This window comes from Triturus cristatus, chromosome 2_1, assembly GCF_964204655.1.
Source record: "Triturus cristatus chromosome 2_1, aTriCri1.1, whole genome shotgun sequence".
NCBI classification, from domain to species: Eukaryota; Metazoa; Chordata; class Amphibia; order Caudata; family Salamandridae; genus Triturus; species Triturus cristatus.
Genome location: NC_140581.1, coordinates 506259756 through 506286270, shown reverse-complemented (window position 1 = coordinate 506286270; position 26515 = coordinate 506259756). Strand labels below are relative to the sequence as shown.

General features: G+C 46.1%; 1 protein-coding gene across 9 annotated transcripts in view; it reads right to left on the bottom strand.

Annotated features, from left to right (window-relative positions):
- ZFYVE16 (zinc finger FYVE-type containing 16) overlaps positions 1-26515 on the bottom strand; it is a 602399-nt gene that overhangs the window by 177401 nt on the left and 398483 nt on the right. For all 9 annotated transcript variants that reach the window (XM_085632397.1, XM_085632392.1, XM_085632394.1 and 6 more), the window contains 2 exons: positions 18865-19015; positions 1099-1179 (listed from right to left, as the gene is read on the bottom strand). In XM_085632397.1, the coding sequence (XP_085488523.1) occupies positions 1099-1179; positions 18865-19015 (232 nt within the window). The remainder of the gene's footprint in view (positions 1-1098; positions 1180-18864; positions 19016-26515) is intronic.

Below are 26515 nucleotides of genomic sequence, written 5' to 3'. Positions count from 1 at the left end.
GATTAGCTAAGTTGTCGGCATAAGACAAAATATTTAGTCTTGTGGCCCCTAGCTTTGGAACCAACCCATCATCGTGATTTGAGAACTCTGGGAGCTCTGCTATATAGAGAGAAAATAAAAGCCAGACTAGTTTACAGCCGTATCTGAGACCTTTGGCTGACAAAATCTTCAGGTATAAACCTCCATGATTTAATAATCTATCAGGAAGTACAGCAGAGTTGTATCAATCCCTCATGGCTGCAGTTTAAACCATAGGAGATTTCTTTCTACCCTGTCGATATCAAAGAGTAAGACAAAGCAGACAATAAGTTTACTCCTACTTGGGTAATGTGCACAATTGATAGCTAAACTATATCGTAATATTGTGAACTAGGTCTAAAGCCAGTTTGCGATAACCTCAGCATACCTCATTCATATGACCAATTGAGAGTTTGTCCAGAAAGAACGTTGCCATAAATTTGAAGTCAAAAGTCTAATAAAGCGTTTAGGCAACAAATAATTTTTGGGATCAGAAAGTGAACCACGTTTATAAAGTAGTTGCAATATTGAACCTTAACAGGAGCCAGAGACAGAACAATGCTTGTAAATGTTTGTAAAAAAGGAGCTTATAATGCTACACAATAGAGGGGGATTGTCCTTGGCTATGGCAATTGGGATGCCGCTCTGACCAGGAGTCTTAGACAAGTGACTGGATTTTATTAGTAGCAGTGTAGCATTAATGGATATCAGGATTTGATTGCTAACGCAGACAGGATGCTGAAATTTATCAGACTGACATGTATAATTTTAGAATAAAAGGCTCCCAAATGTCAAAAGTAATATTTTAAGTTAAATTAGTAGTACAACAGTTCATGCAGAAGCCCAAACAAATCGCATCTGTTTTTTAGACTGACAATTAAAGCCAGAAACGTTCATGTGTTGGTTTCTTAATGTTGCACACTTGTTGTCTGTTCTCACTTTTTAGTTTTTACACAAGGGTATATAAGAGGTAATATAAATGGGCAGTTTGATAATGTCATGCAGCTTATGTAATTCAACCTCCCTAACACGTTTCTCCTTTCTCCCACCCCCGAAAAAACAAAAACACTTGATGCTTACCTTCAACTATGCTGGATTTTGCAAGAAATCCTGATGATGTTTTTAAGGCTCCATTAAATATTACAAAACTTGCACCTGTAACTGAAATGAAGAAGAAAAATTCAATAATTAATGTATGGGGTGAACAGATTTTTAGCCTGATTTGCATTTAGATAGTAAATGAAAAGCCTCAAATTTACTAAGTCAGCTCTAAAATCTGAAAGATCATCCACCAGTGAAATTTCCTCAACAAAAGAGATAAGAGATGGGGTAGTACCATCAGTGAATTTACTTCCAAAAGGAGCATTCGCTTTACAGGCTCTTTGTTACCACCAAACTTTAAATCATTGCCTTAATTTCTCTTTTGACCAGCAACCAGTAGAAACAATGCTGTTTCCCATAATATCTGAATGGGTGGACGTATAACAAAATGTAATTTCATGATGATACCAGAAAATAATTGTAAAAATTAACCAAACAGAATGGCTACAGGTGAATGGGGAAGTCATTCCTGGTCCTACTCTCAACATCTCCCTCTTATTTAAAAAAAACAATGTTAACAGTAGTTTTGAGGGATTACCCTACACAATGCTTTATTGAATCCTTTCACACAGGTGTTTTTATGAACACATACACAGGAGAAGACCCGAGTGGGCCTAAACACTCTAATTTCTGCTTGTTTTGCAGGCCCAACACCACTGCTGTCATCATTGCGTACATACATTCACTAGGTAATCATCAGGAACTACGATCAGGTTGCTAAATTGTTTCACGTTATACAGTGCAGGGATACATGGTAATCATAATCATAGAATTCAACTATTGTCAAGGAAAATATTCCTTTCTTTGTCTTGGCAGTAGGGGAGTGAGGCAGTAGGGAAATCATGTGAAAGGAGTTAGCAGAGGTTAGAGGAATGTAAGAGGATTACAAATTAAGTTTTAGTCAGAGATAAAGAGTCTGGTCAGAGTAAATTAGATGGAGATGAAACGGAAGTCACAGTCCACAAACAGCGGTGGTAACCTTTCCATACTAACAGATGAGACATATTTATTGTGCAAGAAAATTTATATGGATTACTGACTTAAATCTGGTTTAAATCTCTTTACTAATAAAAGAGTAATTGTATGATACCATTATCTTATCTTGTTGTTTCACATTTACTGGGATAAGTTTACTGAACTCCACTGGCCAAACCTTGTTTATCTTGGAGTCTTCTCCCTCCTTCCAGACACTATCACTTGGTTTTACTGGCCAAACACATTGAATTTGTCATCTTTCCTCTTCTAAAATACTTTTTGCACAGTAACCAAAACTATAATAGATACTAAAATACCCCATACAGCAAAACCAGGGGCATTCTTCTGATGCTATCTTTTGGTTCTTACACTTTAACTTTTAAATGGCAAAGTACTTTCCTCAACGGGATTACAGTCAGTCATGAGGCTTCTACTGCACAAGCTGGCTCCAGAAACAATGGCCAACACTGAGCTTCCAAAAGAGAATGTATTATTAACTGTGAGATTACAGAGATGAAAATCCTTTTCGGGAATATGAATGTAGTATAAAAATTATAATTCTACTCTGGAAATAAGAGCAAGTGAAACAACATTTTAGAAAATAATTTCTCCAACTGCTGTCTGAAAAATGAGAAAGCAATGATCCAAAGTTCTTAATACAGATGCACAATTGTAATAAAACTGATCCACATTTAGATTCAGTATCACAGGACTTACAGAATCTATAAATAAAAATGTGGATTACAAAACACAAAATAAAATATGACACCTATAAGATTAATGAAATTAATTGGGGTGAAAAAATATGAACACATTCTTAACAGAAATCAAATATAACAATGTATCGAAAAGTCCGAAATTTAAAAAAATGGGGTAGGGAAGAATAGTCTAAGCCGGTACAGAGGTTGATTGAAAGAACATACATTTCATGTGACTGAAAAAACCAATCTGTCTGAGAATATTTAAAAAGAAAACCCCCACATACACACACAAAACTGGTTATTCCAAGATAGGAAAACAATATAGAAAAATGTTGAAGCTAGAAGGCAGAGTCTTCCTATGCCACTGAGGTAGGAGGTAAGATCTTCATTATATGTTAGATCCTTAGGATATTGCACCAGCAGGTAAGTCCTGCCAGAGCTCCATCCTCCTTCCAAATATCCCTATTTCCTAGCTTCCATTCCACCCCACACACCAACATTCTATTCCACCATTCACTCGCCGTAGTCCAGACACCAGCTCAGCCATACAGAGAATGGGGACAAGTATGATACTACACATCTCCCTTTCTTACAAACAAAACAAAAAAAAGCCATTCCCTTGCATTTATAGTACAGGCACAATCATTCATAATCAGTCAATGTTCAGCATGTCTAGTATACACATTTACTGAACAACAAAAAAACACGCAAATAGCAGTCACAGAAACGTTCTGACAGGTTAAAACATTTAATCAAGATGCCCGGTCACACGACCCAAAACCCCAGAAGGAAAACACACTCTACCACACATGCTCATACACAAAAGAGCAGCCCAGCGCTCCAAGACCCACTTACACTAGCTGGCCAGACCAACATGACCAAGAGCCAGGCCGAAGAAAGCTCTTACGCTGCACTCAGTACCCACTCTGTGTAAACAGTATCCAAAAAAGTCAAGATGTCTTCCAAACACAAAGATAATTATCTCCAGTAGATGTATACACATTTTTATAGATTTTTTGGTAAGTAACATTATATTGCATCACGTCAAGAGATCATTTTATTACAGGGGGGCTGATGGGGCACTTAGGTGGGGTAAAAAGGGGAAAAAACATTCACAGTAGCAAAATTACTCTGAAAAATAATGATATGGTCAAAGATATTATGTATGCTTAGTTACGGTATTATATGTGATTTGGTATGCATGAGTAAGGCTGTTACACTTCTACAATGATTTTAAAGGGATTAAATTTTGTTCGCTAAATGTGGCTGGACTTAATAATTTGTCAAAACGAAAGAAGGTTGCTGCCGAATTGCGATTCATTCAGCCTGATCTGGTATGTCTTCAAGAGACGCATACACATTGGCCTAAACGACATATTCTAAAGGAACTTGGGTTCTCATTTGTAACTGCTTCCACACAACCTTTTATGATACGTGGGGTGGCTATATTAGCTAATTCAAATGTGCAAATTGCTGGGCGATCCTTGGCGGATAATCTTGGGCGTTGGGCTATTGCTGAATGCAGGCTTGGTGATAGTAAATTTACTGTGTGTACCATTTATGGCTCCAATATAGATGAAGCAGAAATACTGGAGGAGTTAAATTTAGAATTGGCTACCTGGGGGCAACCTTTGATAATTTGTGGGGATATAAACATTAATTAATAATTATTAATTAATAAACATTAATAAACATTAATAAACATTAATTTGGCGAATCATGAACTGCGGGATGGACCTCGAAGTTATAAAGGTCGTAAACCACGTGTTTTTAAAGCTCTACATCATTTAGTAAATGATCATGGGTTAGTTGATGTGTGGGGTAAGTTAAACCCTCGGGATCCGGGCTACACGTTCTATTCTTTTCCCCATAAAAAGCTAGTCCGTTTAAATTATTTCTTTGTCTCAACCAAATTTTTGGCAGGGGCTTCTGCTCAAATATTTCCCCGGATTTCGTCCGACCATGCTCCAATTGATTTGGATCTGATTGCTTTAGATCAGAAGGTCTTACCCAAGACGTTTTCCTTTGACAGAAAATTATGTTTAAATGAGGAGTTCAGAGAATATATGATCCCCTGGATGAAGGACTTTTTTGATAATAACAGAGAATCGGCTCATATTGCAACTATTTGGGATACGTTTAAAGCCTGTTCTCGGGGGGGGGGGGGGGGGGGGGGGGGGAGTACTCAGCTTTGGATTTCATCAGCAAAGGAAAATGAAAACAGAGATACAGGATCTCTATACGGCCTTGAAAGAAGCAGAGGGTAATTTAACTTTGGGGATTACACAGCAAAGTAATAACATTTTGGAGCTAGAAAACTAGAAAACTTGGTAGTTGGAGCCCGAGCCAAAATCCAGGGTTTATGGAATCATGAGATTGACAAAAAATATTTAGTTTATAAGAAGCAAATGTATGAATATGGGGAAACGGTCGGAAGATGCTTGGCTTTACGGCTACGTTTGAAAGAATTGATTATGCTACTTACCAGTATGCATCTGTTCTTGGCATGTAGGGCTGCTGACATTCATATCTGTGCATAGATCGCCGCCTAGTGTTGGGTCCGGATGATTGCACATTGTTGTCCTGGAAGAGTCTTCGAAGTATCACGACATAGGTGGCTCCTCCCCTGGACTACAGTGCGCATGGGCATCCTCTCCATCCTTAGATTGTTTTTCGCCATTGTGGCAGTGATGGAGTAGATATAGTAAGTGATGACCATGCTATACAGAAAATACTGAGTGCTGCAGCCGTGACAGGCGCCGGGGAGGAGGGTGGGCGATATGAATGTCAGCAGCCCTACATGCCAAGAACAGATGCATACTGGTAAGTAGCATAATCACTTCGAGGCATGTGGGCTGCTGAATTCATATCTGTGCATAGAATATATAGCAGTACCTCCCCTAGCGGCGGCTACCTGTGCCAGCTGCAGCAGTCTGGAAAAGAGTTTTGAGAACAGCCTGTCCTACAGCTGCTTGCTATCTTGAGTGTACATCTACGCAGTAGTGTTCGGTAAATGTATGTATAGTGGACCATGTGGCTGCTCTACAAATTTCGTGTAAAGGGATGTTTCCTAGGAAAGCCATGGATGCCCCTAACTTTCGTGTTGAGTGGGCTCGTGGGGGAACCGTTAATGTGCGTTTAGCTTTGTGATAGCAAATCTGAATGCATTTAACGATCCATCTGGCTATTCCTGCTTTGGAAATGGCGTTGCCTTTGTGTTGTGGAGAGAAGGCAACGAAGAGTTGTTTAGTTTTTCTAAAATCCTTTGTCCTGTCAATATAGTACATGAGAGCCCGCTTTACATCTAGTGTATGGAGCATTCTTTCCGCGACATTTTGCGGATTTTGGAAGAAAACGGGCAGTTCGATAGTTTGATTAATGTGGAACTGTGATATGACTTTGGGCATGAACTTGGGGTTGGTGCGTAGGACAACCCTATTTGCGTGGACCTGAATGAATGGCTCCTGAATGGTTAGTGCCTGGAGTTCACTAACTCTCCTTAAGGAAGTGATGGCAACCAGGAAAGCCATTTTCCAGGTGAGGAATTGAATCTCACATGAATGGAGAGGTTCAAAGGGCGGACCCATCAGTCTGGTGAGGACCAAGTTGAGGTTCCACACTGGTGCTGGTGGGTGTCTTGGGGGAATTACTCGTTTGAGTCCCTCCAAGAAAGCTTTGATGGCAGGTACCTTGAATAAGGAGAGGTGCTGCCTGTTTTGGAGGTAGGCTGCTATCGCGGTCAAATGGATGCGTATTGAGTTGTATGCCAGATTACAGCGGTATAGGTGTAAGAGGTAGCATATGATGTTTTGAATAGATGCGTCCAGTGGGTTAATGTTATTGTTGTTGCAGTAAATGACAAACCTTTTCCATTTGGCCGCATAGCAGGCTCTAGTAGTGGGTCTCCTGGCTTCTTTGATGATAGTCATACAGTCAGGTGGTAAGTTTAGGTAGCCAAATTCTAAGACCTCAGGAGCCAGATCGCCAGGTTCAGTTGCTGGGGATCTGGGTGTTGAATTTCGCCATGGTTCTGCGTTAAAATGGCTGGTTTTATCCGCAGTCGTTGATGAGGCACCACGGAAAGTTCCAGAAAGGTGGTGTACCATGGCTGGCGTGCCCACGTTGGAGCAACTAGGATAAGGGTCAGTGAGTGTTGCTTTAGTTTGCACGCCACCAGCGGTATTAATGGTGCTGGGGGAAAAGCGTACGCAAATCTAACGGACCAGTTCATCCATATCGCATTGCCCTGCGACTGTGGGTGTGGGAACCTGGCGGCAAAGCTTTGGCATTTTGCGTTTTCTTTTGTGGCGAATAGGTCTATCTCTGGATGACCCCACTGCTGGAAGTACGGTTGGAGAACTGATGGGTGTAGCTCCCACTCGTGCATCTGGTGGCTGTGTCTGCTGAGCAGATCCGCCATCTGGTTGTCCTTGCCCAGGAGGTGTTCTGCCATGAGGAATATGTGCCTCTGAATGGCCCACTTCCACATGCTCTGAGCCAGATGAGACAACTGTGGAGAGTGTGTTCCTCCCTGCTTCTGTATGTAGTACATGGCAGTCATGTTGTCCGTCCGCATCAACACGACTTTGTTGCACAAGTGTACTTTGAATGCCTTCATGGCTAGGAAGATTGCCATCAGTTCCAGAAGGTTGATGTGCATCTTCTTTTGTTGTAGTGTCCATAGTCCCTGCACTGTGTAATTGAGTACATGAGCTCCCCATCCCTGGAGAGACGCGTCCGCTGTTAGTATGATTTGTGGAACAGGCTCTTGGAACGGTCGGCCCTTGCAAAGGTTTTGTGGACTCCACCAATGCAGAGAGTTGTATGCTCGACCGCTCACCAACACTAGGTCTTTTAGTTGCCCATGAGCCTGATTCCATTGACGTGCTAAGCACTCCTGAAGCGGGCGCATATGTAGTCTCGCGTGTGGGACTATGAAAATGCAGGAGGCCATCATGCCTATCAACTGCATGAATACTCGCGCAGGAAGGGAGTGCTGAGGTTGGAATTTGGAGATCAGCTGTTGCATGCTGTTGATTCTCACTAAAGTTGGCTAAGCTGTGGCAGCCAGAGTGTCGATCGTTGCGCCTAAGTACTGTTGTACGTGCGCAGGTTGGAGACTTGATTTTGGGTAATTTAGTGAGAATCCCAGACCGTGAAGAAGGTGAATGGTGTGGGACATGTGGGTGGCACATTGTTGTGCTGACTTGGCCTGAACTAGCCAGTCGTCCAGATAAGGGAAGACGTGAATGTTTTGTCTTCGCAGATGCGCGGCCACTGTTGCCAGGCACTTGGTAAAGACCCTGGGTGCTGTTGTTACTCCGAAGGGGAGAACTTTGAACTGATAGTGATTCCCTTGAATAGTGAATCTGAGGTATTTCCTGTGTGAAGGGTGTATGGGTATGTGGAAGTATGCATCCTTCAGGTCTAGCGTAGCTAGGAAATCCCCCTGACTGAGTAGTGGGAGAACCTGCTGGAGGGTGAGCATATGGAAATGCTCTGACAGAATATATAGGTTTAGGGGTCGCAGGTCTAGAATAGGTCTGAGCGAGCCGTCCTTTTTTGGGATTAAGAAGTACAGAGAGTACACCCCTGTGCCCTGCTGGTCGATGGGCACTACTTCTATTGCCCCTTTTGCGAGCATAGCAAGCACTTCCTGCTGGAGTAAATCTAAGTGTTCGGCTGACATAGGACGGTGCTTTGGTGGTATGCTGGGTGGAGTGGAAGTTAGTTCTAGACAGTACCCGTGCTGGATGATGTCCCTGACCCACCTGTCCGTGGTGATGTTCTTCCACGCGGACAGGAACAGCTGGAGTCGTCCCCCGACAGGTGTTATGTGGTCGGGGGGTAAGGAGAGGGCGTCACTGTTTGTTTTTTGGAGAGGACCTGGTGTTGCCATAGCCACGTCCCCTGCCTTTGGTGCTGGATCCACCCCTGTTGTTTTTGTCATAGGTGCTTTGTGCGCCACTTTTAGTATACTGCTGTTGTGACCCCTGACCCCTTGTTGTGCCTCTATTTCCAGTGCGACGAAAGGAGCCACTACGAAATTACTGCGTTTGCAGAGCCCCCATTGATTTCGCAGTGTCAGTGTCTTTCTTTATCTTTTCTAGGGTAGTGTCAACGTCTGGGCCAAATAAGAATTCTGTGTTAACTGGTAAGTTCAGAATATTGTTTTGGATCTCGGGTTTGAAGCCTGAGATTCGTAACCAGGCATGACGTCGTAGCATGACGCTTGTGTTTATTGCCCTAGCCGCTGTGTCAGCTGCGTCAAGGGCGCATTTTATAGATGCATTAGTGAGGAGTTGTCCTTCTCTAATGAGTAGCTCCGCTGACTCTTTATACTCATCTGGTAGATGTTGGAGCAGTGACTCCAGCGTGTCGTAATGTGACCTGTCATAACGTGCCAGGAGTGCCTGTGTATTGGCAATGCGCAGGATGTTCGCTGCTTGCGCTGCAATGCGTTTGCCCGATGTTTCTAGTACTTTTGACTCCTTGTCTGGGGGAGGAGCATCACCAGTCGTTTGTGAGTGGGCTCTCTTGCGAGCATTGGCAACCACCATGGAGTCTAATGGCAATTGACCCCTAATGTATTTAGGGTCACCGGGTGCAGGCTTGTATTTTTTTTCAATCCTGGGATTTAACACCCGGGCTCTTGTGGTGTCCTTGAAAATGTCTTTAGCAGGTTTGAGAACCCCTTTTAACATGGGCAGGGTTTTGACAGTTCTTTCTGAAGATGCGAAAGTGTCAAGCAGGAAGTCTTCCTCAATGGCATCAGAATGGAGTTCCACCCCATGATGAGCAGCAGCCCGTTCGATGAGGGCATTAAATGCAGCTGTGTCCTCGGTAGGAGACGTTTTTACGTTATAGAGTTGCGCATCTTGAGTATGTGGCGCGACACTTTGGTCTGTGGGGTCATCCCATGCCTGATCCGGGTCTTGTAGGTGCTCATCAGGATCTACGTCCCCAGGGTAGATGGAATCTTCCCCGCCATAGTCCTGTATTGCGTCCGATTCGGAGGGGGTAGGAGAAAAGGACTGCGGATCTGGATGGAAGTGTTGGAAGTGTTCTTGGAGCACTGGTTCCTGCTCCGCCGGCAGTTTGCGTTTAAGAGGAATTTTGTAGGGTTCCTCTTCCCTAACTGGCGTTATCTTGCGCTTGTGGAGCATTAACCTGCCAGTGTCGGCGTCAATAAATTGTGGCCCAGAAGACTCTTGTTCTGTAAGGCCAGAGGTGGTGGACTGTGTGTGGAGGACACGTGTCCGAATTTGAAATAGTTTCGGTGCCGATGCCGGTGGCAGCCCAAACGTAATGTTGGTGGGCTCCGAGTGCACTTTACAGGGTTTGGGTGTGTCGGGACCCGAGATAGAGTGGAGGGTTGCCCGGTCATGGATGCGTTGTAAAGATGCGGAGACCTGCTGCACAGTGAACGCAGATGGTGGTTTGATGGGCCCCTTAGTAGTAGACGTCGAGGCCAGCCCCGACTTTTTTGTAGGAAGGGGGTCACTGGCCTGAAGGGATGTATCGACAGTCGACGTAGTCGAGGACTTAGTCGGCACCGGTGCGCTAGGCGTTGACGTAGCCGGGGCGGCCATCTTGACTGTGGAGGTTATGGCCTTCGATGTCGGCGCCGAAGGTCTCGGTGCCTTGCGGTGCCGGAGGGCGTGCTTTTTCTGGGTGTCAACCGTATCCGCTGCGGTGAGCTCGGCGCCAAAGTCTCTTTGTACGCGGTCGGAGCCGACGACTCTTTTTGGCGTCGGAGCAGTCGACGCCTTCAATCCGACCACCACCAGTTTCACTTTCGCTTTTGAAGGGACTGGAGCGATGGATGGTTTTAGGTTTAAAAACCCGGTCGTCTTCGGTAATAGTGGCTCTTGCAGAGTGTTCGAGGCCGGACCGGAAGGTGGGGCCGAGGAACCATGTGTTTGATCTTGGGTAAGGCCCGAAGGCGATCCCTCGACCGGAGCCTGATGACGACGTACAGTTTCGGCCTCCGTTTCGACGGATTAGCCTAGCTCTTCGGGAGAGCTGTCTTCTTCGGCCCCGTAGGCCTCGTCGAAGTCTCCTACCTCATCGACGGTTTCTTCACGTCGAAAGATCACTTCGTCGTCGTCGTCCGATCGGGAATCGTGTTCTGAAGCGGGGCTAGAGACTACTTCTTCCACGCTCTCGGCGTCCTCGTCCTCGGTGCTGAATATGTTGGTGGGAGCAGGCGCTGCTTGCTGTGCCTCCAGCCTCGCTGCCCGTCGGTTCTGCAGAGTCTTCTTAGATCGGAACCATGCACAGGCCATGCATTTCGATTCGTCGTGATCCGGCGAGAGACATTTATTACAGACGGGGTGGACGTCGATATGAGTGTACTTCGCGTGGCATAACAGACACCTCTTGAATGGAGTCCTCGATTCCATCGTCGATCGAACTTCGAAGTTCGGACCAAACTGGTCTGAAGTTGGAAGAGGGTGCGGAGCACTAAAGCTAGTAGTCGACACCGAACGGTAACTATACCGACGAAAACTAAAGGCCTTTTGGCCTAAAACTAAGTATTCCTAAGTTGAGCTAAGATAGTCACATCCGAACCCAATGGCGGAAAAAAACAATCTAAGGATGGAGAGGATGCTCATGCGCACTGTAGTCCAGGGGAGGAGCCACCTATCTCGTGATACTTCAAAGACTCTTCCAGGACAACAATGTGCAATCATCCGGACCAAACACTAGGCGGCGATCTATGCACAGATATGAATTCAGCAGCCCACATGCCTCGAACCTTTTCGTTCTATTGCTGCCTTGAAGGATAAGAACGGTCAACTTTATCAGGATACGCAGCAGATACTCTCTATTTTTCCTCAGTTTTATACTGAATTGTATACTAAACAGGACGTGGGGGAGTGGATGATAATGATAATGTTTTTTTAAAGCAAGGAGTATTACATTTAGATCCTCTTGACGCGGAACAATTGGAGAGCCCTATCACATTGGCAGAATTAGAAATTGCTGTCAATAGTCTATCTTTAGGAAAAGCGGCTGGTCCTGACAAAATGCCGGCTGAGATTTACAAATTGTTTTTTCATCACTTGAAGGACGAAAGGCTGAAAACTTTTCAGGCTGCTCAGAAGGGTTATGCTCCCAATTCATGGGCTGAAGCTACTATAGTGTTTTTTTTGTAAAAAGGGCAAAGACCCGGAATTAGTAGGATCATACCGTCCGATCTCGTTGTTAAACTGCGATAGTAAAATATACTCTAAGATATTGGCAACGCGTTTATCTAAGGTTGTAAATTCTTTAGTTTCTTTAAATCAACATGGCTTCATACCAGCTCGTGGGACTGTTACTCACGTAAATAAAGTAATCACACTGTTTGATGTCACCCACACCGAAAAACGAGATTTAGGGCTAATCTTATTGGATGCGGAGAAAGCCTTCGATTGTGTGGAGTGGGAGTATCTGTGGCAATTGATGCAACGGATTGGTTTTGGGCCGGGATTTATGAAAGCTTTACAGGTACTATACACTTCGCCGATCGGTAGAATTACTGCTATGGGGTTATCAACTGATCCTGTCAGAATCACCAGAGGCACCAGGCAAAGCTGCCCCTGCTCGCCACTTTTGTTTGCCTTATATATAAACCCTTTTGTTGAGCAGTTGGGCAACAACCCTTGTATCAAGCCCTTTTATGTATATGATACTCCATTTTCTGTTTTTGCGTATGCGGACGATATCGCAGTGACGTCGGCTGATCCTTCTCTTGCGCTTCAAGAGATTGAACATCTAGCAATATTGTTTGGCCAGATATCTGGTTATAAACTTAATGTAAACAAAACAAAAATCCTTTGTTCAGACAGTATTGACTTACAGGATACTAGAGTGTTAAATGAGGTGACTTATCTGGGCATTAAAATTAAGACTTTAATGTCAGAGGTGGTTGACGCCAATTGGAATACTATGCTACAGAGTGTTAGGGACTCGCTTGATAAATGGGGACGATTACATTTTACTTTAATTGGTAGAAGCACTATTATTAAAATGAATATATTACCAAAGGTTTTATATATATTTAGATCAATTCCCCTGGAGGTGACAGCTACTCAGTTGCAACATCTTCAATCTTTATGCATGAAGTTTATATGGGCTCCTGGTAAACCAAGACGAGGGGTTAGATTTATGACGCTACCAATGGAGAGCGGTGGCTTAGCTATACCGGATTTTGCCTTTTATTTGTTTGCATGTTTTTTGTTAAAAATGCGGATTTTATTGACTGGGGATGGAATGGCTAATACTGCCGAGGCCCCGTCGATTTTTGAGATCTTGTTGGGATCTCAGGCCCGACATTGTTTGTTTAAAGAGATTGATGGCAGTTATTTTAAGATTTAAAGTGGTGGAAGGAGCATTTAAAGTATGGAAGAGAATACGAAAATTATGTTTATTGGAGAAATTATCATACTATACACCAATGAATGTAACTAAAATCCTTCCTCCCATTTTCAGGGATAATATTGCTAACGTGTGGAGAAACAAAGGTATTACTACACTAGGGGATCTTTTTTCCCAGGGGGGGGGTCACTTATGTCGTATGAAGAATTGGGGAAACATTATAATCTGCCTAATTCTCAGTTTTTTAAATTTCTTCAAGTCCGGGATTATCTAATGCGGAGAAAAGTTGTCGCCGCTCCCAACTTAATTATAGAGGCTGTGAGGCGGCAGGAGCAAATTGGCGTCTTGTATAAGATATTGTTATCCTATAGAACAGATGATTTAGGGAAACATAATAGCAAGTTGGCTAGCACTCTGGGTGTATATAATATATCTATTGAGGATGCCATTGCTAGATCTCGGGTTGTGTTAATGTCCGCTAGTTTGAAAGTACAATTTTTTAAAACTGTTTTTGATTTGTATTATACCTCTGCTCCGATGTATAAGTGGGGGGGAGGATATGATGGAAAATGTTTTCGTTGTCGGGGGGATAATGCTGATAGCTTGCATATCTTTAATTGTTGTAAACTGTCCAGATTTATAGCGGATATAGAGAAGTTTATGGCTGGAATTATTGGGAGTCCGCTGACGATCACACCAGCCATAATGTTATTAGGGATGGGGCCTGAAAGGGACAAAGGCACTTTACTATACAATCACAGTTATTTGATTTTTATAGCTATGACAGTTGCACGGCTATGTGTCGCCTCTAATTGGCTCCAAATGGATCCCCCTGTATTTGAATTATGGCGGGCTAAAATGTATAATCTTTTCAATTTAGAATTAAGCTTATTTTCTGTTAAGGGGGCTAAAAAACGTAAGACTGGTTTGAGCATATTGGGTTCATTTTGTGACCATACTTGAATTTGTGAAATTTATATATGTACAGCTGCACTGTATTCCTTTATTGTTCTTTTTTTTCTTTGTTTCTGTTTCTATGCTGCTGTGGAGCAATAAATAAATACAAAAAAGAGATCATTTTATTACAACTGTAATCTAGGTCATTAGTATCTCGAACGGTTCCATTGAGAGGTAAGGATACATCTATCACACCTTAGGTCCACAACCAGTAATGTTCTAGTCAACATTCCACTATCTCACATTTGACCATCATGGCTCAATGTCTTTGCTCAAGTAAAACCGGATGATCAATGCAGCATTACATATATTCCCTGTACACTCTCAATGGCAACCACACCTTTCCAAACAGTCTAAATATATATTTTTGTCCCCAAAACAAATCCCACATTGCACAGTAGATTCACAGATTTTGGCAGTGTTTCATCATCGCATACTAGCTTTGCAAAGAGGGCTAGCTGTTTCAAACATCTATGGAGACACTTCAACACACCCTACCCCAAAAATCCATTTAAATGCAGACATCCCCAGACTAGATGCATAATGTATGACGTGGTGAGCACAACAATATTCATGCCCAAAAGTTGAAAAGAGTGAAAATAAATAAGAATGTCAGTGAGTCAAGAGAACTTATTAATCGCTGCGTGTATCTATAAATAAAAATAGTGGTTATGAATCTAAACTGGGTACAGGCCCAGGCCTACCTTTGTTGCTTATGATAAATTCTTTTGTGCCTGGAATGTGCATAAGTAAGATATTTAGATATGAGTCAATAGGGTCTCATCATTATCAATCGTATAACAATAGTGTCCACCATTGGGCAGGAGACATACCTTGTTACTTCTTTTCAACTTTTGGGCATGAATATTGTTGTGCTCACCACGTCATACATTATACATACGGGATACTGTATGGCTCTCTTTTGTTTCCTCATTTTGTTCCCTTTTGTTCCCCGTGGTGTTAACACACATTCATTCACCATCACTGATGTATGATGAACGCAGGTATATTGATCTGTCATCACATTTCTTGTGTTAAACATAATTTAGTCACCATTATGGAGAATTGTTTGGTGCGAATACACTGATTTGTCTGCAGACTTATTGCCATGATATGCACAGTTGGGATTACACTACAGTCACACAGTAATGTAACACTGTTGCCCAGATGTATGGGCTCATACTGTGTGTTCACATATGTTTTCCAGCCCTGAAGAAATTCTGTAAACCTGATCCATGTGGCGCTGCTTGGGAAACATTCTGTACACATGATGCAGTTAGTTCTGCTTGAAAAACACTTTACATTTGCTGCAGGAAACACTGCTCAAGGTACACATTCTCACCATGTGGTTCAGGTAGTACTACTTGTGAACCAATTCTGTGTAGATGGAGCAATTAGTACTGCTTATAAAACATCTTGTTCTGATGGATAAACACACTCTGCACACATTCTGTATCCCTGGTGCAGGCAGCTCTTCTTGAGAGACTATTTCTTAACACATAGTACAGTAGGTACTCTTGGAAAAACATTCTGTACACCTGGTAAAAGTAGCAATGCTCGAGAAATGCTTTCTGTAGGTCTGACCTAGGTAGCACTGCTTCAGAAGCACATTCTGAACACTTGGTGGTGCCTGTAATGCTTCTTGAAAACCAGTGTAAGACCTATCAACCCTTAGGGTGGTCTTCCCCCAAACATTGTGCCTTCAACCCCCGTACGTACCCTCCCCCGCCCCCCATTTTGCTGAATTTGTTTTTGTTGGCATTAGGACAGTGCATTTTACCACTACTAACCAGTGATAACATGCTTGTGTTCACTACCTAAAAAATAGTGAGATTGGCATATTTAATTTATTTATAAGTCCCTAGTAAACTGTTATACTATATACCCTGGGCCTGCAGCACTATTTGTGCTACCCACTTAAGTAGCCCCATAAAACATCTCAGACTTGCCATTGCAGACTGAATGCAGTTTTTAACATGGCAATTCGACTTGGCAAGATAAACCCCCTTGTAAAGTCTTAAACAACCCATTTATTACATTTACATCACCCCTAAGGTAGGCCCTAGGTAGCCCGCAGGGAAGGGTGCATTGTAATTAAAAGGTTGGACAGGTACTTTTATGCTTTACACGTCATGGTAGTGAAAAACTCGAATTAGTTTTTTACTACTGTGAGTCCTACCTCTCTCATAGGAAAATATTGGGTTGCCTTATTACACTTAAGTGCTACCTTTTGATTGGGAGGGAGAAATTAGGACTTTCGTGTTTGATGCCTGCGAGATTGTAATTTAAAATCCTCTTTAATGGTAAAGTCAGATTTAAGTCACAATGTTGAAAATGCCACTTTTAGAAAGCTGTTATTTTCCTGCCTAAATTGTTGCCTGCAGCCTGTTCTTCAGTCACATGACTGGGTTCACTTGGCAGTAAGACTTTGTTTATTCCTCCCAGACAGCCACACAATAGAGGGATTAGGTATGCCTGGATGGGCTATCACTGAATGGATTGGGCTGGTGGGCAGAGCTCAGCACAGTCCCACTTGCAACTCAATACGCTGTGCCATGCCATCTCACAAAGGACTTCACACCACTTCATTGTGTCTGCAGTCTGGCTGGATATAGGGCAGGGGAAGCAGGACATTCCAAGCTCTTCAAAGGAATATCTCGATAAAAGTTCCCTTCTTCAAACAAGGCACCAGATATAAAAATATGACCCTCAGACTCACTCTTTAGCTCATTTGCTGGACCTGTGGAAGGAGTCTAAGGACTGCCTGCTGCTGTGGCCTGGCTTTGTACTTCAGAAGACCGCTTGCTGCATCTGGAAGGATGCTCTCCTGCCTGAAGCCTGACCTGCTGCTTGTGCCCCATTCCACTCCTTGAAACCAGGACTACCAGAATGACTTCAAGGGCATGTTGAATGGCCTCCTGATAAAAGCCTCAGACATAAAAGGCTTCCTCCATCTTGAACCTGCAACTTGTCCTAGCCTGGGTGAGTGAGTCCTGACCGTCCAAGTGGTGCCTCCCCAGGTCTGGACCCATGGAAGAGGTGGCAAAGGTTCCCAGATTGCCAAAATCCAAAACTTGTGACTTGAAAATATTTTGCTAAAACTGTGCCGAGAACCGATAGGAGACTGGGACCACCTGCTAGTCTATCTGCCCAGAGTGCATCGCTGGTTAGCCTGACTTCGCGGAAGCTACTATTACATTCTTATCCGCAGCAGGAAATCCTGTCCATCGGTTCTTTGCAGAAGGGGTATCCAGCCTCACAAAGGCCTCGTCAGCTACAGCCTCCAGCCTCATCCTGCTCGACTATCAAATGCTAAAAAAAAAAAAAATTTAAAAAAAGAGACTTGGGGCTCGATTTAGATCTTGGCGGACGGGTTACTCCGTCACAGCGGTGACGGATATCACGTCCACTGAAATATAAATCCCATTATATCCTATAGGATTTATATTTTGGCGGATGGGATATCCATCACTTTTGTGATGGAGTAACCTGTCCGCCAAGATCTACATCAAGCCCTAAGTCTGAACATGAAAATCTTGACCTAGACTCTGTCCAGCAGCTCCCTGATCACGACGCCGTCTACTCGGACACAGCCTGCAGTCTTACCCTGCTGAACTTTACCTTCTCAAGACATTTTTACTGAAAATTCTCTTAAGTCTGAAGGTAAGCACCAACCGGGCCCAATCCACTTAATGTATCTGCCCAATGCTCCATCACAGATGTTCAAATTTTTGTACTTTGACCCAGTCTCATGCAACTAGATGTCCGTGGTTGGTGCTTTGATTTTTTGGGCGCCAGCAGTACCATTAACATTCAAAATCCATACCTTAGGTTCTACTGATGGGAGTTTTGTTGTTTTGGTGCCAAATAATGTATTAAACTTTACTCTATTTTCTAAATCTATATGTTTTTTCTTGTGTTGCGTTTTCACTTTATTGCTCTGGGTGCACAGCATAAATACTTTACACATTGACTCTTAAGTTAAGCCTGACTGCTTTTGTGCCAAGCTACCAGAGGATTAAGCACAGGTTAATTTGGTAACTTTTGTAGATCAACCTAACAGGGATTCTGGCTGTTGCTTGAAAAGGGTTAGCACCCCACCCACACTCAAACAACAACCAAATTTCTCACAACCACATTCTGCATGCCAGGGGAGGCAGGTTGCTGCTTTAACACTCCTTAAGAGCACAGATACTACTGTTTGTGTTACAGTCTTCATATACATCTGGTGCATGCTAGCGGTGTTGCTGTCACACTGAAGCAAGGTATGGTAACTCCATGATACACCCTTTTTGCAGTCAGACACTTCGCTGTCTGAACTGCATCACATAAACAAACACGGCAGATGCAGGTGGCGAAATACCACAGCAACGTTTCTGAAGGGAGCTGGGTTACCGGAAGCAGGGTCGCATGTAAAGAAATAAAAATAGTGCGAGGGTCACAAAATAGAATGCCGAAATCCACGCATACATTATAGAAGTTGCGGTCGGCAGGTGCAAAAAAATAAAAAAATAAAAAATAAAAATTCAAACGCCAGCCACTATTCCACAGTAACACATTAGAACGGCAAAAACAATTACAGCAAATCTGCAGTCAGTAAGATTTAACAAACAAGCTAAAAAATTACACATTAACGTGATATGCATGTTATAAAAGCATAAACAACAACACCCTTATTGGCAAAAGAAAGTTCCAGCTGTTAAGAAAACTTGGAATAAAACAAAAAACAGATGTCTGCGCAATTTACCTTTTCTTGGCTCGCCAGTAGCACTGTTTGCTTGTGTTTGATAAACTCCATCGTCATTTTGTACACACACAAGATGGGAATCTGCTTCCATGCTAAAGCTAGCACCAATACTAATAACATGTTCATTGGAGGCACTTATTATTTTTAATATCTGCAATGAAAAATAACTATCACAATTGAAAATGTTAATTTTGCACACACCATTATATGAGACCATCATGCAGTATTGTTTTTGGGGGAGTGGGCAGGAATGATGGGTCCTTCTGATTCTCTCAAAATGGAACAGAACTGTTATAACAGACGTTTTAAGAGATCCACTGGCAGCTGCTGACCTTGATCCTACATTCAGTACATAGCACAGAGTTACTAGCAATTCAAAAGATAAATGGACTCACTTTTGAGATGCAAATAAGTTGAGGGCTTTGCAACAGCAGGTTTATTTTGACATAGAAAACCCCCCAACTTTCTCAAAATAACCAACAGTGCACACACAATGATGTAGCTGTGAACAGTCATCTTTGAATGAGTTTTCTTTGACAAAACATAGTTACAAGATGGCTACTGTGGTATTATGGAACATCCTAGCAGGTGATGGAGCAAGGACTCGTATAAAAGAGACTTGCTCGTAAGCAATCCTCTCAAATAACTGTGTTCGTAATTACTAATAATGCATCAGAAAATCCGTACACAGAATCTAGGGGAAGCTTGCCTATGTGTATTACAAACAAGTAACCCGTGTGTCTCTAAAATGGCCGCTAAATGCGGGATTCTGCATTGCGCATGCGTCTACTGCATCTACGCAGAATGACGTACTATCGCTTGGAGGGAAATCTTTGCAGCTGCTTGGTTGCCTTTAAAATGGCCGCTTGGAACTCACTTGATAATGCGCATGTCTTGCTGAAAACGAAAGCATGTAAGTTTACTAAAATACTAATGCATAAGATTTATATAAGTAAATGGGAATAGAGTAGAGATAACTAGTATACAGTGAAATAATTTATTTTTGATTTTAATACTCTCTTTCTTTGACCTCTCTATTAGTTTGTATTTGGACCTCTGTGCAGGACTGAAACTTGCGCATCATGTGACCAATTCACATGCACAGTTGAAACAATCCAAGAGCTGCGATGCAAAGCCTTGAATGTCATCCAAAAGAAGAATAGTAACATGTCCTGAGAACAAGCATGATGTCCTGAGAACGGAAGAATTTTTAATAAAACTGTATACATTGGGGGGTTGGGGGTGGCTAGCTGCCAAGCAAGATGGCCGCAGCTTAACCGAGCTCCGAGGGTGAGGCTGACTCCCCTTGCATCCGCCTGATCATCCGTGTCTAATTTTACCCCCAAGGTCCCTGAACGGGGAGTTGAGGCGAAGCGACCCCGCCTGCTTCCATTTCCGGGTCTCTACGTGGCCCAGAACGTCATTGGCGCTGCCCGGAAGGTTGCGGCCTGCGCCGGTGACTGGCGCCGGGACCTCGAATTGGCGGAGTGTCCCAAGTGCCGCGAGGAAGATCCGGACCAGTTTGAGGGGCGCTCCGGGGGAGTTCGCGGCTCACGGCGGGCCTGGCGGTGGTGCGTGCTGATCGCGCCCCGCTTGGGTCGTCCCTGTCTGCATAGTACAACGGCGGAGCCGGGAGGAGGCGGCCCCGCAGAGGACTCGTGGTTGAGCCCGGTGGCCGCGGCCCTCCCGTGCCGGAAGATACGGTTGGCAGGTGACGGCGGAGGCGTGCTCCGGGGGAGTTCCGGTTGCCGGTGCTGCCTCTAGCCCATCGTGGGGCGGCCGAGGAGCAACTGGTGGTGCTGCTGACTATCGGTGCTGGGGACCCCCGGCGCTCCCTCCTCCTGATGAGATCAACGAGGTGGGCTGCAGGCTGCAGGTGTGATCGGTGCTGGGCCCTGTGCTGCTTTGGGTGTTACGCCTGACTACCCGTACTGTATCTGAGGGTGTGGCCCGCTGTGGTGGACAACTCCTGCGCTGACCTCGGACTACTAGCTGGCGGTGGATGAGGGATATTTTTGGCGGCATCTCCCGAAGCGACCATGAGTGAGAAGGGAGCCCGGGCGAGCCAGCAAAGCAAGCTGGACAAGTTCGCATATAATAAAGATTCTGGCTCCATGCCGGACCGCGGCGGACGCGCCGAGAAGGTGGCAGCAGAAACGGAGACGCCGAAAGTGACGCTGGAGGACATCATGGCTGCCCTGAAGCAAGTACAATCCACCGTGGGAACAATTTCCTCGGACGTGTCCCTCGTCCGTGCGGACTTTCAGAAAATGTCAGCCAGGGTCACGGATGTGGAGCAAGTGACGGCTACCTTACCAAAAGATTCTAGCTATCTCCTACAAAAAGTGTCCCAGTTGGAGGCGGAGAACAAGCGCATGGTGGCCAGGCTGGACGATCAGGAGGGACACTCCCGTCGCAACAATGTGCGCATAACTGGGATTCCCGAAAGTGAGGGGTATTCTGCCATGGACTTATATGTTGAGGATCTGATAAAGTCCAAGCTGCAGCCCAGGGGTCTCTCGGCCTTTTTCTCGGTAGAGCGCGCCCACGGAGTACCTGGTGGCCGGCCGAAGGTTGGTGCGCCCCCTAGACCGGTCCTGGCTCGCATGTTCAACTTCCGCGACAGAGACGCCATTCTCCAGGCGGCACGGGTGGCACCGCCCCTCCGCCTCCAGAACTCCACGGTATCCTTCTTCCCGGATTACACGGCGGCAGTGGCGGCGCAGCGGAGGAGCTTCCTGGACGTCAAAAAGAAGCTCAGAGCCCGAGAGCTTCCCTATGCCATGCTCTTCCCGGCGCGGCTGAGGGTGGTGGCAGATGGGAAAACGAGGTTCTTCGACACGCCGGAGGAGGCTCATGACTGGCTTGAGGGATGGCAACAGGTTCAAGGTGCTGGGCGCTCGGACCGGAGGGGGAGACAGCCTGGGGGATCTGAGGATCCTGGTGGTCGGAACCGGCGGACGAAGGAGGCGGAGGAGGGATCCACCAGATAGAGCCCTTACGGAAGCCTCTCTAGACACGATGATATGTAGCGAACTCAGAGACCTACTACCACCGGAGTGACCTACTTCATGCTGATTTATTGCACAGACTATGGGACCTTGGGACAGGGGATGTCTTGGTCTTCCTCGGACCTCCCGCTCCTTTGCACGCAAGTACTGTTCGGGGTTAAGGGGTCTGAGCACTCTGCTGAGTTGGGGTGGCGGGCAGTTCTAGGTCCGTATGGCAGGGAGGGGGTTTGGGGATTGTTTCACTGGTTTTTTTCTATATTTGGGTTCCTGGTGGCAATGACACTTAAATCAAACAATGCACGCCTTCATTACATTACACATGTCCTACACCGGTATAGCCGCAATGTTCGCTGCCTTTTGCCCCACCTACCGTAATGTCCAATCTAACGCACAAAACACCAACTGAGACCAATCTGACCCCGGTGCGGCCTCTCTCCCTACTCACGTGGAATGTGCGGGGCCTGGGAGACAAAAATCAAACAGGGCCTGGTCCTGCAGAGTATTAAGAGGTGCGCCCCGGCGGTTGTCTTGCTTCAAGAGACCCACCTTACCGGCACCGCTAGTAGAGCGATAGATAGTTGGGGGTACAAGATGGTGACACACTCTGAATTTACCTCCGGATCTCGGGGGGTGGGCATAATGGTGCGCCGACAGTCCCACTTAATAGTGCACAATGTTAAAACTGATGGGTCGGGACGATTTGCGGCGGTCCATACCCAATGGGAGGGGCGGCCCCTTAACATAGTGTCTGTTTATATTCCACCTGAACTGCATGCCACGGCGCTCCCGGCGCTCAGCGAGTTTCTGCTGGCTCTACCGGAGGGGGAGATGATACTGGGCGGAGACTTCAATGCTGTTATGAACGACCTCCATGACCGGTGTCCTCCACGGACGAGGGAGTCTCGCGCCTTGAGAGCTTTACGGAGGCAATCGGGCTAACGGATTTATGGCGGTTGCATCACCCGGCGGCGCAGCAATTCACGTACCACTCTGGGGTGCACAATAGCTTAACTCGCATAGACTACTTCCTGGGTTCGTCTGGCTGCCTCCAAAATATTGATAGTATAGAAATTAGACCTAGAGGGATATCTGATCACTCCCCGATACTCTTGCAATACACCCGCTATCACTTGATGCGGCGCCGCATCTACCAGATGCATCCCAGCTGCCTACGGCTCCCTGATATTCGTAAATCAATAGCGAAGGTGACGAGCCTTTACTTTCAGGAAAATGCCGTCTCGGTTGATTCCTCCACTGTTCTTTGAGAGGCATACAAAACGGTTGTTAGGGGGCAGGCTATGGCCTCCATTGCGGAGTACAAGCGTGGAAAGCATTCTGAGCTGCAGTCACTAGAGCTTGAGCTTCAAGCGGCGGAGGCTCACCAGGCCCAAGACCCATCAGCCACGGCCTCCCACAATCTGCGATTGGTGCAGACGAAATACAGGGAGCACCTCGCAGAGCGCACCAGACAACGCCTGGAAGCTTCAAGGCACACAGTTTATGACGTGGGTGATAAAACTGGAAAGTTGCTGGCGTGGCTTGATAAGCGTGACAGTGGCGATAGGTGGATTGCGCAACTTAGCACGGATGAGGGGCAGAGGACGTCCGACCCGCGCGAGATAGTGCGTGCTCCGGCAGGGCACTTTCAGGGGGGGGTCTACTCTTCCGCTTCCTCTATGACAGTGGAGGAGGCGCTGACATACATCAGAGACCTCAAGATGCCCAAACTCTCACTTGTGGCGCGGGAGGCCCTGGAAGCCGAGCCCACGGTGGAGGAGATACAGGCGGCTATTGGCGCGTTGCAGCCCGGTAAGGCTTTGGGGCCCAACGGCATACTGGTTGAGCTCTATAAGAGGCTGTCCGAGACGCTTGCCCCACATTTAATAAATATGTTTACCCATAGCTTGCGGACGGGCGAGCTCCCATTAGACCAACGCACGGCCACCATCGTGGTGATTCCAAAATTAGGAAAACCTGCCGATCAATGTACCTCCTATCGTCCCATATCGCTGCTTAACGCAGAGGCCAAGATCCTCGCGAAGTTGCTGGCCAGCAGGCTGACGCCGCACTTGTCCGAGATTGTGCACCCAGATCAGTCAGGCTTTATGCTCGGCAGAGGTACATCCCATAACTTGAGACGACTGCACGGGGTGCTGGCCCGGGCGGAACGGTTGCGGGAACCGGCCGTGCTTCTCTCTGGACGCGCGAATGGCATTCGATATGGTTGAATGGCCCTTTCTTTTTGCAGTGTTGTTGCATCTGGGCTTCGGGCCCAAATTCTGTACCTGGGTCCGACTCCTATACACTAATCCAGTGGCCCATGTCACGGCCAATGGACATATGTCGGAGGACTTCCCCCGGACGCGTGGCATGCGCCAGGGCTGTCCTTTTGCGCCACTGCTCTTTGCCATGGTGCTTGAGCCACTTGCGGCCTGGATACGCTGGGAGCCCATGATACGGGGCCTCAAGTGGTCCGACGGCTGGGAGGACCGCGTCTCCCTGTACGCGGATGACGTGTTGCTGTATCTGTCCTCCCCTAGACGTTCTATATTAGCACTACTTAACATCTGTGAAGTCTTTGGCAGAGCGTCGGGCTATACGATTAACTGGTCAAAGTCGGTCCTGTTCGTACTGCATGGCCTTCCCCCGCAGCTGCCGGCGGGCTGTCCGCTCCGCGTGGCAGAAGGATCGTTCAAATATTTAGGTGTACACATCACATTGGATCAGACGGAGTTTTTCCGGCGAAATCTGTGTCCCCCAATGGACCACCTCAAGCGGGATGTGCATCACTGGGGAGCGCTGCCACTGACTCTGTTGGGGAGAGCGGCACTCTTCAAAATGATGGCTTTGCCACGGTTCTTATATGTGCTGGAGAACACGCCGTATCCGGTCCCCCCGGCCTACTTCCGTGCGATAGCGGCGCAAGTCTCTAGCCTTCTATGGGGCAACGGGCCAGCGCGAATTGCGCAGTCGAAATTAGTTCGTGGGTGGTATGATGGGGGAATTGCGCTCCCCGATATCCAACTCTACTATTGGGCGGCGCAGCTGAAGGTAATTAATCAATGGCTCCACACGCCACATTCGGACCCGGCATTTAAGGCGGACAGAGATATATTGGGCGAGAGGGGTATACTGTCGCCTTTATACAATGGTAGACTGGCCCCGAAGTTGATCGGCCCCCTGAGACAGACTGTGTCCATCTGGCATGCGGCCCAGACCAAATTGGGGTGGCGGGGGGTTTTGACACAACTCACACCTCTCTGGGATGCAAAGCAGTTGGGACGGTTGAGGGATAGCAAAGGCTTCGATGGTTGGGACAACATTGGAATCTCGGTGATAGGCGATATGTGGCAGAAGGGGGCAGTCGTCCCGTTCGCACGCTTACAACAGCAATATGAGCTGGCTCCCTCGGAATGGTTCTGGTACATTCAGATTAAACGTGCCCTGATCGCAAAGCTGGCTTCCGGTGGGGAGGTTCCAGAGGCATCCCCGTTGGAAGATAGGTTACTGATGGAATACATGCCTAAGAAGGCCACGTCCTTCACGTACCGCAAGCTTATCAATAACCTGCCGGACCTCCTGGGGCCCTTGCGGGAGAAGTGGGCTGATGAGGTCGGCGAATTTGATGATCCGGAATGGCGCGAGATGATGACCTCGCCGCACGAGGCGGGTATACCTTCAAGGCTGCGGCTGGTGCAGCTCCGAATTTTGCACCGTTCGTACTATACCAGACATTTGTTACACAAAATGGGCAGAGCATTACACCCCTTCTGCCTGCGTGGTTGCGGGGAGGAAGGAACCTGTTATCATACCATTTGGGATTGCCCCGTAATCCAAGATTTCTGGAGGCGAGTGATGCGGACAATGTCGCAGGCGTGCGGGGTATCGTTGGTGCCGGAGCCCCGGCGCTGCTTACTGAATGTGTGGGAGCCTAACGACCTCAGTCGTCAGGCCCAGAGCTGGGCCACGCTGGGGATAATGACAGCAAAAAGGAACATAGCCCAAAAATGGGGGTGGTGGGGGTGCCTTCACTGACCGCATGGGGGAGGGATATGGACGCAGCCATGTTTGCTGAGCGCTCAGCGTTTATCAGGCGGGGTTGCCCCCGCAAGTGGGACAAGGTATGGGGGGCATGGAACAAATTCAGGGGAGGAATATGTGACCTGCCACCGATGCCAAATGATGACACCTCTGATTCAGACTGATGTAGTAGATCTTGGGGCGGCAATGAGAAAAGTTGATGCCGGCTATGTACCACAGTGCAGATATGGTGTTTACTGATGGAGTGTATACTGGGGTGCTGTATTGTCAAAAGATACGAGCAAAATGCCTACTCATGTGTCTTGCTGTTTTGTTCACAACAAAACCAATAAAAAAAACCAATAAAAAAACAAAAACTGTATACATTGTATTGATTAACTTGTGAATACGGGTGGGAAATAAAGCATGGGCAAGTTAATTAAGGGAAGGGAACCTAGAACAATGAGCTTAAAGAAAAATATTAAACTTATCAGGATGTGATGATCATCTTCCCTTCCCTTGTCCAATCAGAGTTAGGAGTTTCATAAATTCGAAACATTCAGGGGTGGTACGTGCCATTAGAAAGGTATAATAGCGGTAGTTTAGCTGGATTAGATACC